This window comes from Schistocerca americana, chromosome 9, assembly GCF_021461395.2.
Source record: "Schistocerca americana isolate TAMUIC-IGC-003095 chromosome 9, iqSchAmer2.1, whole genome shotgun sequence".
NCBI classification, from domain to species: domain Eukaryota; kingdom Metazoa; phylum Arthropoda; class Insecta; order Orthoptera; family Acrididae; genus Schistocerca; species Schistocerca americana.
Window position 1 is genome coordinate 156,837,785 of NC_060127.1, and position 15,041 is coordinate 156,852,825.

A 15,041-nucleotide genomic window follows, 5' to 3' on the forward strand; every position below is an offset into this window, starting at 1 on the left:
TGCTCCTTATGTGACTGGAATGGGAAGAAACACTAATAAGTGGTACTGTGGGATGTTTGCCCTTCAGTGATTTAGAGAGTATAGATGCCAATGTAAACTTAATTTCCCACCGTTGAAACTAAAACGTGTGGTTACTTTAGATGTTATATAAATCAGCTTTTCTGCCATCATAACTTCCCATGATCACTTCTGACAGGTACTACCAACAAAAAATTAAAGGTTAGTGTGGCTAACCCCTTGTAAAGTTATATCGCTGTTTTTAATGTTTGAGAATATTTTTGTTGGTCATAAATTATACCTTGAAAATATTTTAAGATCATCTATTTCCCATGTAGTAGTTTACCAATGTAACATCTATGAGGGTATCATAAATATTTATTACAGTGAAAAGACATTGATTAGTTATTTTGTCCCAGTGTGTGTCTGCAGATCTGGTACATGTTGAAATTGCCTTTACCACAGTGCTGTATTACATCGTTAGAGAAGCATAAACGTAAATGTCACTGCTCATTGAAGAGAACATAATTGGTCAGCATTTTGTTTCCAATAGAAGTAGATATATTGCAGGCGTCAGGTCTTCCAGGTAGCTGAAGAAATTTTTTGTAATTGGACAGGTAAAAAATCTACACACCAAGCAGTGTAGATAAAAATCTACTCATAAAGTGGTGGCAGGAGAACACACATACAGAAGGTATTACAATTTGCAAGCTTCTGGAGCCATTGTGTCCTTCTGGCAGAAGGGCTGAAGGGGATAAAACGAGGAGTGAAGGAAAAGGACTGAAGAGTTTATGAAAAAAGGTAGAGTTTGGGAAAATCTCCCAGATCCCCAGTTCAGGGGTGACTGAAGAGACGGGACGAGAAGGAAAGACCCATAGATTTTTTATCTATCCAGTTTCATTATATTTTCAAAAATTGATTTTTGTTGATACAAAGGAAATCCTGGATTTTTTCAGCTGTAGGCATAAAATTTCCTTATGCTGCCAATAACTAATTACCACATGATACTCCATATTACCAGTGACCTTTGCACTAATACTACAATGAGGGGATCGCAGTGTGTTCCAGGACTGCAGACATGTACTATCTTCTCTCTCTCTCTCTCTCTCTCTTTCTCTCTCTCTCTTTCTCTCTCTCTCATTTGATGAGATGTGTCCATTCTTTCCAGAAACTTCTGCTTCACTGTACCTTCTGGATACATACTACACAATGGAGCACCAAACAGAAGAGTTGTCGGAGATGCTTACGTGTATTTACCTCCCGGATACGCGCTACGCAATAAACCACCAGATGAAAGAGTTATCAGACATGCTTACATGTCAGGTGTGCTGGGAAACCCTAACACACCCTATTTACAGATGCAAGTTTGAGCACTTGCTTTGCCCGAAGTGCTTTCCAACACTCACAAAGTGTCCCTCGTGCCGAGAACAGCTGGAGCCTAACCTTCGCTCTCTTTCCATGGAACGGTTAGCAGACTTAGTGCGGATTCCGTGCGAGTACAGTGATGTGGGCTGTCCTGAATTGCTCCAGCCAAAGACCAAGCAGCACCACGAGGAGACGTGTGGCTTCGGGCCAGGTGCGAGTGTCGCTCAGTGTCCGCTGGTGTACTCATGCTCCTGGTTGGGCAGTCTGGGAGCTATCGAGCAGCACGTCCACGATCACCACCAAGACGAGCTGGTCATGACACCAGACGGTGCCTTCACTGCCGCCGCTTCTTCCACGGCTCTCCTCGAGTTCGACTCTGCCCTCTTCGTGTTGCGCGCCGAATCTGTCACGGTGGCAGACTTCACATCACACTATGTGCACGTGGGCCACGTGGCACAGGGTTTGCGTGCTGCAGGAGCTCAGTACCGTTTCAAAGTCAGACAGGAGCCGGATGGGGCATTCTACAAAGGACACGTGTCCGACTACCGACAGTCGCTGCAGGAACTGGCAGCCGCTGGCAGCTGCCTCTCATTTGTCACTCAAGTTGATAACCCCGACGAGGTCTCCTACTCGGGTGCAATAAAAAGACTCCCTTTCCAGATTTTAATAGAGTAATGTGTAGTAAGTTGTATATGCTCCAGGTTTCTTTTTAAACAGTGATTAATTTTATGTAAGCCAAAATCAGTCCTTTTTTTTAAATGTAGAGTTCTGTGCATTAATGTATTTCTTTAACTTTCTTACTTTTGAAATAAATAGAAGTTAAATTGGAACTGTGTGTTACGCACTCCATATTTTAAGAAGTATTTGCGGAAATTTGTATTAGGCCAGAAAAATATACTTTACTACCCATTTAACTTTTTAATGTCGGCGATAGCTGGCTTTGTGTGTACACATTCACTTTGTTATGAAACGCCAACATCAGTGACCTATTACAGCTTGCCACTGTATTTACACTGCAACAAGCCAAAGATTGTACGTAAATAACTGAAACAGAGTGGTCTATTATCCAGACATAATATTCTGGGTGGAAGATACATGTTAGGTTGGCATGTCCAGCAAGATGTGCTCATGCAGAGTTGTCTCTGCCGTCTTCACTTGTTGGCTTCCACACGTTATTTTTGGCCCTATGAGAAAGCAGCAGCACTGGAGCAGACAGAGCATCCCCTCAACAGGTGTTGCCGACACAGACACTTCTCTGGGTGCGCGTTGGCCATGACAGTGCGATTGGGTGGGTGTTAACAGCAATGAACCATTAAAATGTTACCAAAATCTCAATTTTGAAAAGTTACATACAACTATGCTTGTCAGTAAGAGTGTATTTTGTGTAGGTGGTGCCCATGCCTCATAAGTATTTAACGATACCTGCAATAACTTGTGACAAATTTTATGCTGTTTGACACCATGGGTTTAATATCACAGTGTAAGAAGACTTAAGCAACTTAAAGTACCTGATGGTAGTGTGAAGATTCAAGCTGATGTTAAAAGTATTTATTAATAGCTTTGCCATGTAATTTTGATTTTTTAAAAAATAAAGGAATACTTTTCCATATGTTAAAAGTGGTTTACTTACTGTTAATTTCTCCATTGGTGTGCAGTGGTTCTACTCTGGTGTGTGAAACTTAAGGGTGGAAGTAACTTTCACACGTCACTGCCAGGTGACTTAGCTCAAGGAAATTTGGACAGTACATGGAAAGAAGACTTACAGTGTAATACAGAAAATAACTGATAGAAATGTGCAATGAGATGAACAGAGATTGCACTTTTATTCATAGACAATAATTAAACTGAAGTCACTGCAATTTGAGACAGTCCCTTGGGCGCTATGAAAAATGGAAAATGGTTCTTAATAGCATGTGATCATTTTGTATGGGAATGCCAGCTCTGAAATGTGCTTCTATGCCGACCGTGAGGTTGGTAATAAATTCTTGTTATTGGGTGTTCCAGCCCTTCAGTTGTGAGTTGTGTTTTATTCATCTCATGACATACATTTGCAATCCATTTGGTTTGTGCTCAGGAGTCATGTCAAAAATTTAGAATACAGTTTCAATGATTTTTACATTAATAGATAATAGCACTACAATAAATAACAACACTATAAGGATATTTCTTGGAATATGTAACATATTGTATCCAGCTCAAATCTCCATTTTGTCCTGCATGAATTCATCCGCTGAGTTATAACACTTCAATGTCAGTACCTCATATAGCTTTCTTTTAAGTGAACCTAAATTCATCTGCATCAACTTGTTTCCTTTCAATTTATTACAAATTTTCATTCCCATGCATTGAGGTCCCTGGGCATACAGTCTGAGACGGTGGATGGGGAGCATAAAATTTTCTTTGTTTATAGTATCATGTGAATGGACAAAATTGTTTCCCTCAAATAATTCATGTCTGGTGTACAAAAATATAACAGTCTCATATATGTATAAGGATGCCAGAGTTAATATTTTTAGTTTTCTAAATAATGGTCGACATGGTTCTTTGTGATTTGCAGTGCACGTATTTCAAATGATTTTTTTCTGTATTTGTAGTATCTGCACTATGTTTGTTAAGTTACCCAAAAAACAGTACCATACCTAATAATGGATTCAAAGTAGATTGTATATGCTACTTTTCGTGTGTCTATGTGAGTTGCAGTTGATAATATTTGCATTGCAAATGTAAAGCTGCTCAGTTTGTTTGCCAGGTATTCAATGTGTACCTACTAGCTCAAATTTTTATCTACATTTAAATCTAAGAATTTGACTGACCCCTCAGGGGGCTCAGCATGTAGTTGCTGGGTACGGGCTTGGCGACCCTGGGGTCCCTTAGCTGGGGACTGGGAAGCGCCACCAGTCCTCAATACTGTAAGCTCTGAGCATGCTTCAACGACCACCGTAAGGCGCGACGGTGGAACGTTGTATGGTACAGAGCCCAGGGATCTTGGCTTAACTGCCTGGGTCGCGAGGATGGTATAAACCTTTATAAAAAATAAAACCCTCAATTTCGAGGTGTGCTGCGTGCCGAGGAGACGCATGGCTGTTGAGGTAGAACAGTTGTTAGCAGGCGACCTCTGGGGAACCTGCCGCCCCCCCGGTTGTATTAGGCTTACCCAGGCAAGCGGGGCTCTGTCTGGGTTGACATTCCTTCCCTAGCTGCTCGTGGGACCACCATGAAACAAAATACGGATAGTGCGCAAGCACGAGTCTCTATGAAGGGAAAGTTCAATGCTTTACAGTATGACCCTCAATCGTTCCCTTCCCTGTCCACACCAGGGGAGGAACGGCGGTCTAAATTACCTGGTGCGACATATTCTCCTCGATTTATGGTTAGCAGCTGAACAGAGGGGGACGCATTTCTGACCACAAAGCCTCAGTTTTTTGTGGAAAATTTAGAGGACAAGTTTGGAGAAGTTGAGGGCATGTCTAAAATGAGGTCTGGAGCAGTCCTCATACAGACAGCATACCCAGCACAGTCATGGGCATTGCTTGCTTGTGACAAGCTCGGTGATGTTGCAGTCTCCGTTATGCCTCGTAAGAGCCTCAATATGGTTCAGGAACTTATTTTTCATTGTGACCTGTTGTTGCAGTCTGACGATGAGCTCCGTGCAAATCTGGAATGCCGCAGCATCCACTTTGTACGACTTGTCTTCAGGGGACCTAAAGATAGTAGGGTCGCCACCGGTGCCTTCATCTTGGGTTTCGAGGGAGACACCCTGCCTGAGAAGGTCAAGGTGATGATATATCAATGTGATGTTAAGCCTTACGTCCCTCCTCCCATGCGCTGCTTTAAGTGCTGGAGGTTTGGGCATATGTTATCGAGATGTGACGCCAACCCTACCTGTCGGGATTGTGGACGTGCCTCCCACCCCAACGTCCCGTGTTCGCCGCCCCCTGTTTGTGTCAACTGTGGACAGAAACATTCACTTTGCTCATCAGACTGCGCAGTTTATCAAAGAGAACGGAAGATTATGGAGTATAAGACCTTGGACAGACTCACTCACACAGAGGCTAAACGCAAGTACGACCGACTTCACCCTGTGCGCATTTCATCGACGTTTACTGCAGCAGCTTCGATGTCGCCATCCCTGGCAACGAGCTCCCAGGCTCAGCCGCTTTTTGTGGGCCCTTCAGCCCAGGCGTCTATTCCTGCCCCCAGGTAGTTGGGGGAACACCCTCTTCCGTTGCTCCCCTGTTATCAACATCGGGAGTAACAACCCCTCCTTCTTTGGGGACTTCAGCCCGCACCTCTGAGCTGGAGAAGTGCTCGCTTCCTCCGGCTCCCCTTGTGTGGAAGGGATCGCTTAGTGCCCTCCCTTCCACGGTTACTGCCCCTCCAGATGTCAGCCAGTGGCTGAAGAAGCCACCAGCTGAGGGTTGTAGGGCTTCCAGGTCTTCCTTGGTCCATGAGCCTGAATCGGAAAAGCCCACTCAGCCTGATAAACCGAAGGACAAACGGGACCCTACCAAAAAGAAGAAAAAGCAAAAGGAGAAGGACATAGAGACAGAACAGGAGATCACCACTGCACCTGAAGATGATGCGGAGTTTCTAGCGTCCCCTCAGGAGCTGGATGTTGCTCGACCCACAGCTCCTATGGAAGTTGATCAGGCTACTTCGCAATCGGTGGCAGCGAGTGCTTCTAAGGTGTGATCTATCCCCCCAGGTTCTTTCATGTCTTCACAGTCAGATACCATTATCCTTCAGTGGAATTGCTGTGGTTATTTCAACCACCTTGCTGAGTTGAAACAGCTTTTGTGTCGCTTCCCTGCCACTTGTCTGGCCCTACAGGAAACCTGGTTTCCTGTTCGGCGGACCCCCTCCCTCTGTGGCTACCGGGGTTACTATAAGAACCGTGTAGAATACGACAGGGTGTCTGGCGGTGTCGGTGTTTATGTTCTTGCCACTGTTCCTAGTGCCCCAGTGCCACTTCACACGGCTCTTGAGGCTGTGGCTGTTAGAGTCCAGGCAGGAATGGAGCTTACCATCTGTTCCCTCTACCTTCCCCCAGATGAGGTTGTCCCTCTTGCTGACCTAGTTGCCTTGTTCGCCCAGCTCCCCCCGCCATTCTTCCTTTTGGGGGACTTTAATGCCCACCACCCTTTATGGGGTGGGGCCCAGATCTCGGGCCAGGGTAGGAACGTTGAGGCTCTCTTGGCACAGCAGGACGTTCGTCTCCTTAACACTGGTGCTGCCACATATTTTAGCTTGACTCATGGCACATATTCGGCCATTGACCTCTCTCTTAGTAGCCCAGGTCTTCTTCCATACCTCAGTTGGAGGGTCCACGACGACCTCTGTGGTAGCGACCACTTTCCTATCCTGGTTTCTCTTCTTCAATCCCAACCCCCTGACCAGCTGCCGCGATGGTCTCTTCGTGGAGCTGAGTGGGCAGCCCACACCTCAGCTACTATGGCCATTGCTCCGCTTCCTGGTGACATTGATTCGGCAGTGGATGAGGTCAGTATGGCCATTGTCTCTGCTGCTGAGGCAACTGTCCCCTGTCATAAGTCAGTCCCTTGGTGGACACCAGAGATTGCACAAGCTATCCGGGACCACCGGCGAGCCCTGCATCGACACCGGCGTCATCCTTCCCTAGAGAATCTGGTTGCCTTTAAACGGCTGTGGGCCCAGGCTCGGCAGTTAATCCAGCGGAGCAAACAGGACTGCTGGGAACGATATGTTGCCACCATAGGTTCTCACACCTCCCCCTCTCAGGTGTGGTCACGGGTTAGTCACATTTTTGGCTTTCGCCCTCATGCGTCTGTCCCTTGCCTTTCTCTTCGGGGTACACTTTGTACTGACCCAATCGCCTTCGCCGAACATCTGGCAGAGTACTTCGCTCGTATTTCCACGACAGCAGGCTATAGCGCAGAATTCTGCGCCATTAAAGAGCAGGCTGAGCGTACGCAGCCGTCATTTCGCACGCACTGTTGGGAACGATACAACGCCCCGTTTAGTGAATGGGAGTTCCAAAGTGCCCTTACAGCTTGCCCCGATACCTCTCCAGGGTCAGACCGAATTCACAACCAGTTTCTTTGCCATCTCTCGGTGCACCGTCAGGGTGAATTACTCACCGTTTAACCGCATCTGGACGGAGGGCATTTTCCCAACTTGTTGGCAGGATAGCATTACCATCCCAGTGCTGAAACCTGGTACAGATCCGCTGGTGATTGATAGCTATCGCCCTATCAGCCTTACCAATGTTATGTGCAAACTCCTGGAACGGATGGTGAGGGCAGCTCATGTGGATCCTCGAAGCTTGGGGTCTCCTAGCTCACCAACAGGGGGGCTTCCGTCAGGGCTGCTCAGTGATCGACAATTTAGTCTCACTAGAGTCGGCTATTCATACAGCTTTTACTTGGCGAGAACATCTAGTTGCTGTTTTCTTTGATCTTCAGAAGGCATACGATACCACCTGGCGCCATCATATCCTTGCTACACTGCACGAATGGGGCTTACGGGGTCCACTTCCGATTTTTTACGGAATTTTCTCTCCAATCGCTCCTTTCGGCTTAGAGTTGGCACTTATTTTAGCTCTGCTCATATTCAGGAGAACGGTGTCCCGCAGGGCTCGGTTCTCAGTGTTCATCTCTTTTTGGTGGCGATTAATGGTATTGCGGCTGCGGTGGGCTCATCGGTCTGTTCCTCTCTAGATGCCGATGACTTTTGTCTTTATTACATTTCCCCAAGCATCAGTGTCGCTGAACAGCGGCTGCAGGGAGCTATCTGTAAGGCACGTTTTTGGGCATCCAACCATGGTTTTCAGTTCTCAGCCTCTAAGACCCGAGTGATTCATTTCTGTTGTCATCGAACGGTCCACCTCCATCCAGAGCTCTACCTCGCCAATGAACTCCTTCGTATTGAGGTGACGCATCACTTCCTTGGCATGCTGTTTGATGATTGCCTCACTTGGACACCTCATCTTCGCGAGCTTGAACAATGGTGCTGGCGGTACCTCAACATCCTTCGCTGCCTCAGCAACACCGTTTGGGGGGCTGCACGAACAACCCTCCTACAGCTCTATAAGGCCTTAGTCCAGTCCTGTCTTGACTATGGGAGCGTGGTGTAGGACTCAGCAGCACCTTCAACATTGCAGATCCTCGACTCGTTTCTCCATTGTGGCGTCAGACTGGTGACAGGTGCCTTCCGCACTAGTCCAGTGACTAGCCTTCTTGTAGAAGCTGGAATCCTTCCCCTACAACAACAGTTGCTTGCGTCATGCATCACCCGCGTCCATGCCTCACCCGACCACCCAAACCACAGGCTCCTTTTTCCATCCTCTGCACTACCCTCCCCACGATGGCGGCCTAGGTCTGCGTTCGTTCCCTTCTCTCGTCACTAGAGTCCTTTCCCCTTCTTCCATCCTTCCGGCCCTCTTCTTCTACCCCTCCTTGGTCCCTCCCTCGCTTGTGGCTTTGCTTGGATTTGTGTTCGACTCCAAGTCCTCCGTTCCACCTGCCAGTCTTAGTCAACAATTCCTGGCTCTTATTGCCTCGTTTCGTGATGCAAATGTAGTCTATAGCGATGGTTCTGTGGTCGATGGATGCACTGGGTTTGCTTTCATCCACGGCGACTACGTTGAGCAGCATTCCCTGCCTTGTGGGAGCAGTGATTTCACTGCGGAGCTGGATGCTCTTTATCGTGCACTGGCTCACCTTTCCTACTGCCCTGGTGAGTCATTTGTCTCATATGCAGTGACTCTTTGAGTGGATTGCAAGCACTCGACAAGTGTTTTTCTCGGGACCCTTTGGTGCGTGGTATTCAGGATGCTGTTTTTGCTCTCGCCGAGTGTGGTTGTTCAGCGACTTTTGTGTAGACCCCGGGCCACATCGGCATTCTAGGAAACGAACGTGTCAATCGGTTGGTCAAGCAGGCCACCACTTCGCCACCCCTGGAGCTTGGTCTCATGGAAAGAGACCTCCGGTCAGCTCTACATCGCAAGGTCCGTGATGTCTGGAGCTCTGAATAGTCTGTCTTGAACACGCCAAATAAGCTCCGCATGATCAAGTCATCCACGGCCGTATGGATCTCATCCTTGAGGGGCACATGTAGGGACTCAGTTCTCTGCCGTCTCCGAATTGGACATACACGGTTGACCTACAGGTATCTCCTTCGTCGTGAGACCCCGCCCAAAGTGTCGCTGTGATGCAGGGCTGACAGTGGTCCATCTTCTGATGGACTGCCGCCTTTATCCCCCTTGCGGCAGTCCTTTAATTTACGAGCTGCACTTCCTTTAATTCTCGGTGACGATGCCTCTATATCTGACTGTTTTACGTTTTATCCATGCAGCTGGGTTTTATCACTCGCTCTAGTGTGGGCGCTCTCGCATGATTTCTCAGGCTACACCCACTCCAGTGACCTTTAATTGTGACGTGGATACCAAAATAGTGTCTTTCATGGAAACAAGCTGTGTTGGTACCTCTATAAATGCTTTCCAGCTGGAGGTTCTTCGCTTGTCGTTGAGTGGTTGATCTTTTACCTGATCTTTCAACCACTGTAGTCTGTTTTACTCTAGTCAACTATTTGCTCTGCTCCTTTTAAGTGTCTTCTATTTTGTGTTACTGCGGTGTTCATTTTAGCTCTGTATCCCTTGGTGTTCCCTCCCTCTGGGCGCAGAAGTTATGCTTTTACTGTATAGGCCTTTTATAAGTATGTCTGTTTGGAACTGGGCACTGATGACCTCGATGTTTACCCCCCATCAAACCCCAAAACCAACCAACCAAGAATTTGACTGAGCCAATTTCTTCTATATCTTGGTTGTTAATCCTAATCTGCTCACATTTTGACTGTTTGGTTTTTAACTGCATCACGTGAGTCTTAGATACGTTTAGATTCAACCCATTTAGCTGAAACCAATTTTCTAAGGTACTGACCACAGATTTGGGAATTTTTTCATAATCCTGATCTTCAACTAAGACAGAAGTGTCATCTGCGAACAGAACTGATGGGAGCTGATATTTAATGGTAAATCATTAACATAAAAGAGAAATAGGACTGGGCCTAATATGGAGCCTCGTGGAACACCTTGAGGTATTTTTCCAGTCAGAAAAATAATATGCACCATTTGAAGGGATGCTACCTGTTTGCTTTCTGTTGGATAAGTAGGTTTTAAGCCACTGTAGGGCACTGCCGCAAATGCCATACTTTTCAAGTTTGTAACGAAGCAATGTGTGGTTTACAGAATCAAATGCCTTTGTGAACTTGTAGAAAATTCCTGCCACCTTATTTCTATTGTCTAAAGATGTACTTATTTTCTCAATGAAACTGTTTACTGCATCAATGGTGTTCTTCCCCTGCTGAAAACCAGATTGATTGTTTAGATTAACAGAATATTTTGCAACACAGTTTTGGATTTGTGCAACATCAAGTTTTTCAAATATTTTAGATAGGACTGGGAGAATTAAGGTAGGATGGTTTCTCTTGATCCCTTTGTGAAGAGTGGTTTGACTTAAGCATATTTCAATACCTCTGGGAAACAGCGCTCTTCAAAACATTGATTAATTATGTGAGCAAGTGGGTTTGCAATTCTGTTGTGTACCACTTTAATAATAATTTTGGTGGGTATTCCATCCCAACCTGCGGATTTTTTGTTTCTTAATGTTAGAATAGCATTTTCTATGTCCTCCACAGAAACTTTAAGAATTTTGTAAAGTTTTCAGAGTTTTCACCTAGGCCAAAGGGATTTACTTTGTTGTGATAATCTGTTACATCTAAATCAGACTTTGCTACATTTATAAAGAATTCATTAAAGTACTATGGTATTTGAGTTGGATTTACAATTGTATTGCCTTCAATGTCAATTTTTGAAATTTCTTGGCTTTAACACCCAACTCAGATTTAATGACTGACCACACAGCCTTTGTCTTATTTTTATGATTTAAAATTTGCCTGTTATTTGCCAGTTGTTTTGCTGACCTGACAACTCTTCTAAAATCAATATCTTTATTATATTTTAATTCTCTGTGCAGTTGCCTTTTCCTTGTACTGGAAATTTTTATGCCGTGGGTAATCCACTTTACTTTGTCTTTTTATTGCTGCAGAGTCTAGCTGGAAATGTTTCATTAAAGACACCAAGAAAATTATTTAGGAATTTCTCAAAGTTTTCGTCACTTGTGTTACAATGATCAAAAGGATATGTTTTCTCTTCTAGCTTCTCACTAAATGTTAGCAAATTTTCTTTGCTGAAGTTCCTGCTCAGTGGATGATCATTGGTGCCTGTGGAGGGGCTGCAATATGTCTCCCCTCTGAGTATCCTCTCATTCAAAGAGTTCCTCCTCCTGTTCAGTTCTATGTGGTTGTGCACGGTTGTCAGTAACAATTCAGGGCCAAGTGCATCCTTAAAAGAAATGCATGTAAAGGAATACACACATCGTCCCAATAATGTTGACTGGAGAGTGTATTGTATTCTAAGATGTGGAGGGCAGTATGACAGTGCAACATTATGCCCCTCTTGTGCAGTAGCTTTTGGACCACCAAAGTGTTCACATTCGACCCTGTGCCCAGGTGCATTCTGTGTTCCCACTTCTTGCCATATAAACATATGCGCAGCATTCATAGAGATGATTGTTCTGATGGTCCACGTGTTCCATGTTTGGAAGCGTAATGTTTCAGATGTACAGAGCTGCAAATCTTCGAGCGTGGTACACTCACTATTTATTTATTTATATATTTATTTCGTGTTCCATAGATCCATATGGGAACATATCCCTGGATATAGAACGAGTCAAGGTTTTTACAAATTATTGTTTTGTGCACAGATACGTTGATCTTATCATTAGATCAAAGAAACCGTGAAATTTAGCATATACCCGTACATACTAGTTAAGATACAGGACATCTGAAGGAATGTATAGTCATACATAAATTTGGGTATTTTTCTGAAGTTATACAGGCATCATGTACAGACATACATAAATTTGGGTATTGCATTAAGTTACACTGTACTTAAAGAATATGATTAATCAATTGTAGAGGTCACACAGTAAGGTTTAAGCACAACCAAGAGATTCTATACATTTTTGCTAAGAAATTCATGAATAATGTAACAAGATGCTTCCCCCTACTTATACTTCCCGAGGAGATCACGAATGTAAAATTAGAGAGATTAGAGCGCGCACGGAGGCTTTCAGACAGTCGTTCTTCCCGCGAACCATACGCGACTGGAACAGGAAAGGGAGGTAATGACAGTGGCACGTAAAGTGCCCTCCGCCACACACCGTTGGGTGGCTTGCGGAGTATCAATGTAGATGTAGATGTAGATGTAAAAGGAACTGCTTCGGATTTTCTTTAAACTTTGGCATGTTTCCAACCAGTTCTTTAATGTGTGATAGGAGGGAATTAAAAATCTTGGTGCCACTGTATAAAACCCTCTTCTGGACCATGCTTTTTGTTTTTAGCTCATAATGGATATCCAGTTTCCTACGGGTATTCCCCTGTGGTATGAGCTATTGACGTTGAATAAGTTGCTATTTTTTGAAACAAAGCACATCAGGGAAAAAATATATTGGGCAGGTGTTGTAAGGATTTATAGAGCTCTAAACAGATTCCTGCACGAGTGCCTAGGGTGTACTCCACACATAATTCTTATTGCTCGCTTCTGCGCATGGGACACTTTTTTTACTATTGGTTGATTTCCCCAAAATATTATACCATAGGCCATAAGTTGGTGAAAATAGCCAAAATATGCTGTTTTTATTGTGCTCATTTCCCTAGTGTCTGAAATTATTCTTAAGGCAAACGTTGCTGAGCTTAGTCTTTTACACAGATCTTGAATGAATGTGGTGGTGCCACTTCATTTTGCTATCTATATGCAGACCCAAGAATTTGGAGGGCTCAACCTTCAAAATCTTGTGCTCGCCCATTTTTAGGTTCATTTCATTAGTAACATTTGTGTTCGAAGAGAATTGAATGTAATTTGTCTTTTTTAGGTTGACTGTAAGGTCATTGGTTACAAACTAGTTTGTCAAATCTGTGAAAGCTTTATTTGTAGTCAATGTTATTGTCACGGGACTCCTTCCCATGTGTCTTCGGGGGTGCATTCACCTCTTGACTTCATTTTTGTGGATGAAGATACGTGACTGAATCGAACAGCGCAGGGTTCCCCTGACAAAAATCCCATCGAGCACGTGTCGTTCGTGTTGGGGAGATTGTAGCACGTCCACTTGCTCTATGACCATCCAGCAGTTATCAGTTGCACTGGTGAAAGAATGGAACACTGTGCCACATGAACTCCTTGCCAAGCTCATGGTTAGCATGGGAGCACATCTGTGTGTGCCTTGCCATCTGTTGTGATCACACACTGTATTAACAACTATGTCCCACCATTTCTAATGTCCAGGGGACTGCCAGGAATTGCAGTGACTTCACTGTATTATTGTCTTTCAATAAAAAGGTCATTGCTCGTGGTCTCATTGCACTTATATTTGTTTTCTTCTGTACTGTACTGTACTGTACTGTACTGTGGCAGTTTTTTTGTGTTTAGTTCAAGTTTTGTTGAGCTACATTGCTTGGCAGTGACACATAATGAAAAAGTTACTTTCATACTAGAGTACTGCACACTGGTGTATGTTGTATAATTTTATTATGAAGTCAGTCTATTTATGTAAGCAAAATCAGTATAAACATTATCGTTATTGATTCTTTCAGTTATGATGTTTTCATTACTCTACTCAAAATATATTGTCAGAAAATGAATGGAACGAGTTGAAAATTTGGTGGTCTGTGTTAAATTTTGTAACGCTATGCTGATAATACTGAACAATGCACACATTTTCCATTGTCTCATAGTGGGAGGGCTGTGAGTCATTGATATATCATGATGGGGCTCATAGACTTGTTGGTGTGCCATGATGGATCTTGTACTTACATACTCAAGTACGGCTATGATTAACAGTAAAACTGATATTTTCAAGCCAGCATTAAACTATGGTTGACCAAAAATAAATTTAATGGGCAGAACAGTTAACAGCAGCTTGTCACTAACTTATAAATTAAATAAGAATCATCAATCAAATAACAAGTGAAATAATACATTGAGTAATGCATCAGCATGTGTCATTCAGTATTGCCAGCTGTTACTTGAATGTAAAAAAAAAAAGAAAAAAAAAAGTGAACACGAAATGCTTACAAATACATAGAAATGTAGGACCATTTAATTTTTTAAAATAATATGGGAGCAGACAAAGAAACGTAAACTGTCGTAACCAGACATGGACTGCAAAATTTGACACTTCATGGCTGAGGCATGGTAGAATTGTAGTGTTGATGCAACCATATGTAGGATGCAATGAAGTGACTTGCTTACCTTTCCCATGAGCAGCATTAGAATTTTCAGTGTGATAGGAAACAAAAGCAAGATAGTGAAAGATTAGTTGGTTGTGTTTAAAAATTTGAGGAGGAGAATATGCTCCAGATGTTATAATTTTGCTGTCGTTGAACATTTAGCTTCATCTTGGACACCTCTTGACTGATGGAATAGTGTTTTATATAAATTTTTTCCAATAAAGTGGCAGCGAAGAAATGTAATTAAGATAAGAGAATAAATTTTCAAGGACTTTGTGGAAAGAATGACACCTAGTGCCGTGGGCCTGAATTTACAGGTAACATATTTGCATAAGCTGGTGAAGCTTGATCCAAAT

General features: G+C 43.9%; 1 protein-coding gene across 1 annotated transcript; it reads left to right on the forward strand.

Moving 5' to 3' along the window:
* Positions 1 to 1,206: 1,206 nt before the first annotated feature.
* Positions 1,207 to 2,037, forward strand: LOC124550764 (E3 ubiquitin-protein ligase siah2-like). Its single transcript, XM_047125487.1, has one exon. It carries the CDS (start codon positions 1,207 to 1,209, stop codon positions 2,035 to 2,037), a length of 831 nt encoding a protein of 276 aa, XP_046981443.1.
* The last annotated feature ends 13,004 nt before the right edge of the window (positions 2,038 to 15,041 follow it).

Excerpts from the sequence above, each read along its gene's own strand:
- LOC124550764 (XM_047125487.1), top strand. The coding sequence starts at position 1,207 with ATGGAGCACCAAACAGAAGAGTTGTCGGAGATGCTTACGTGTATTTAC.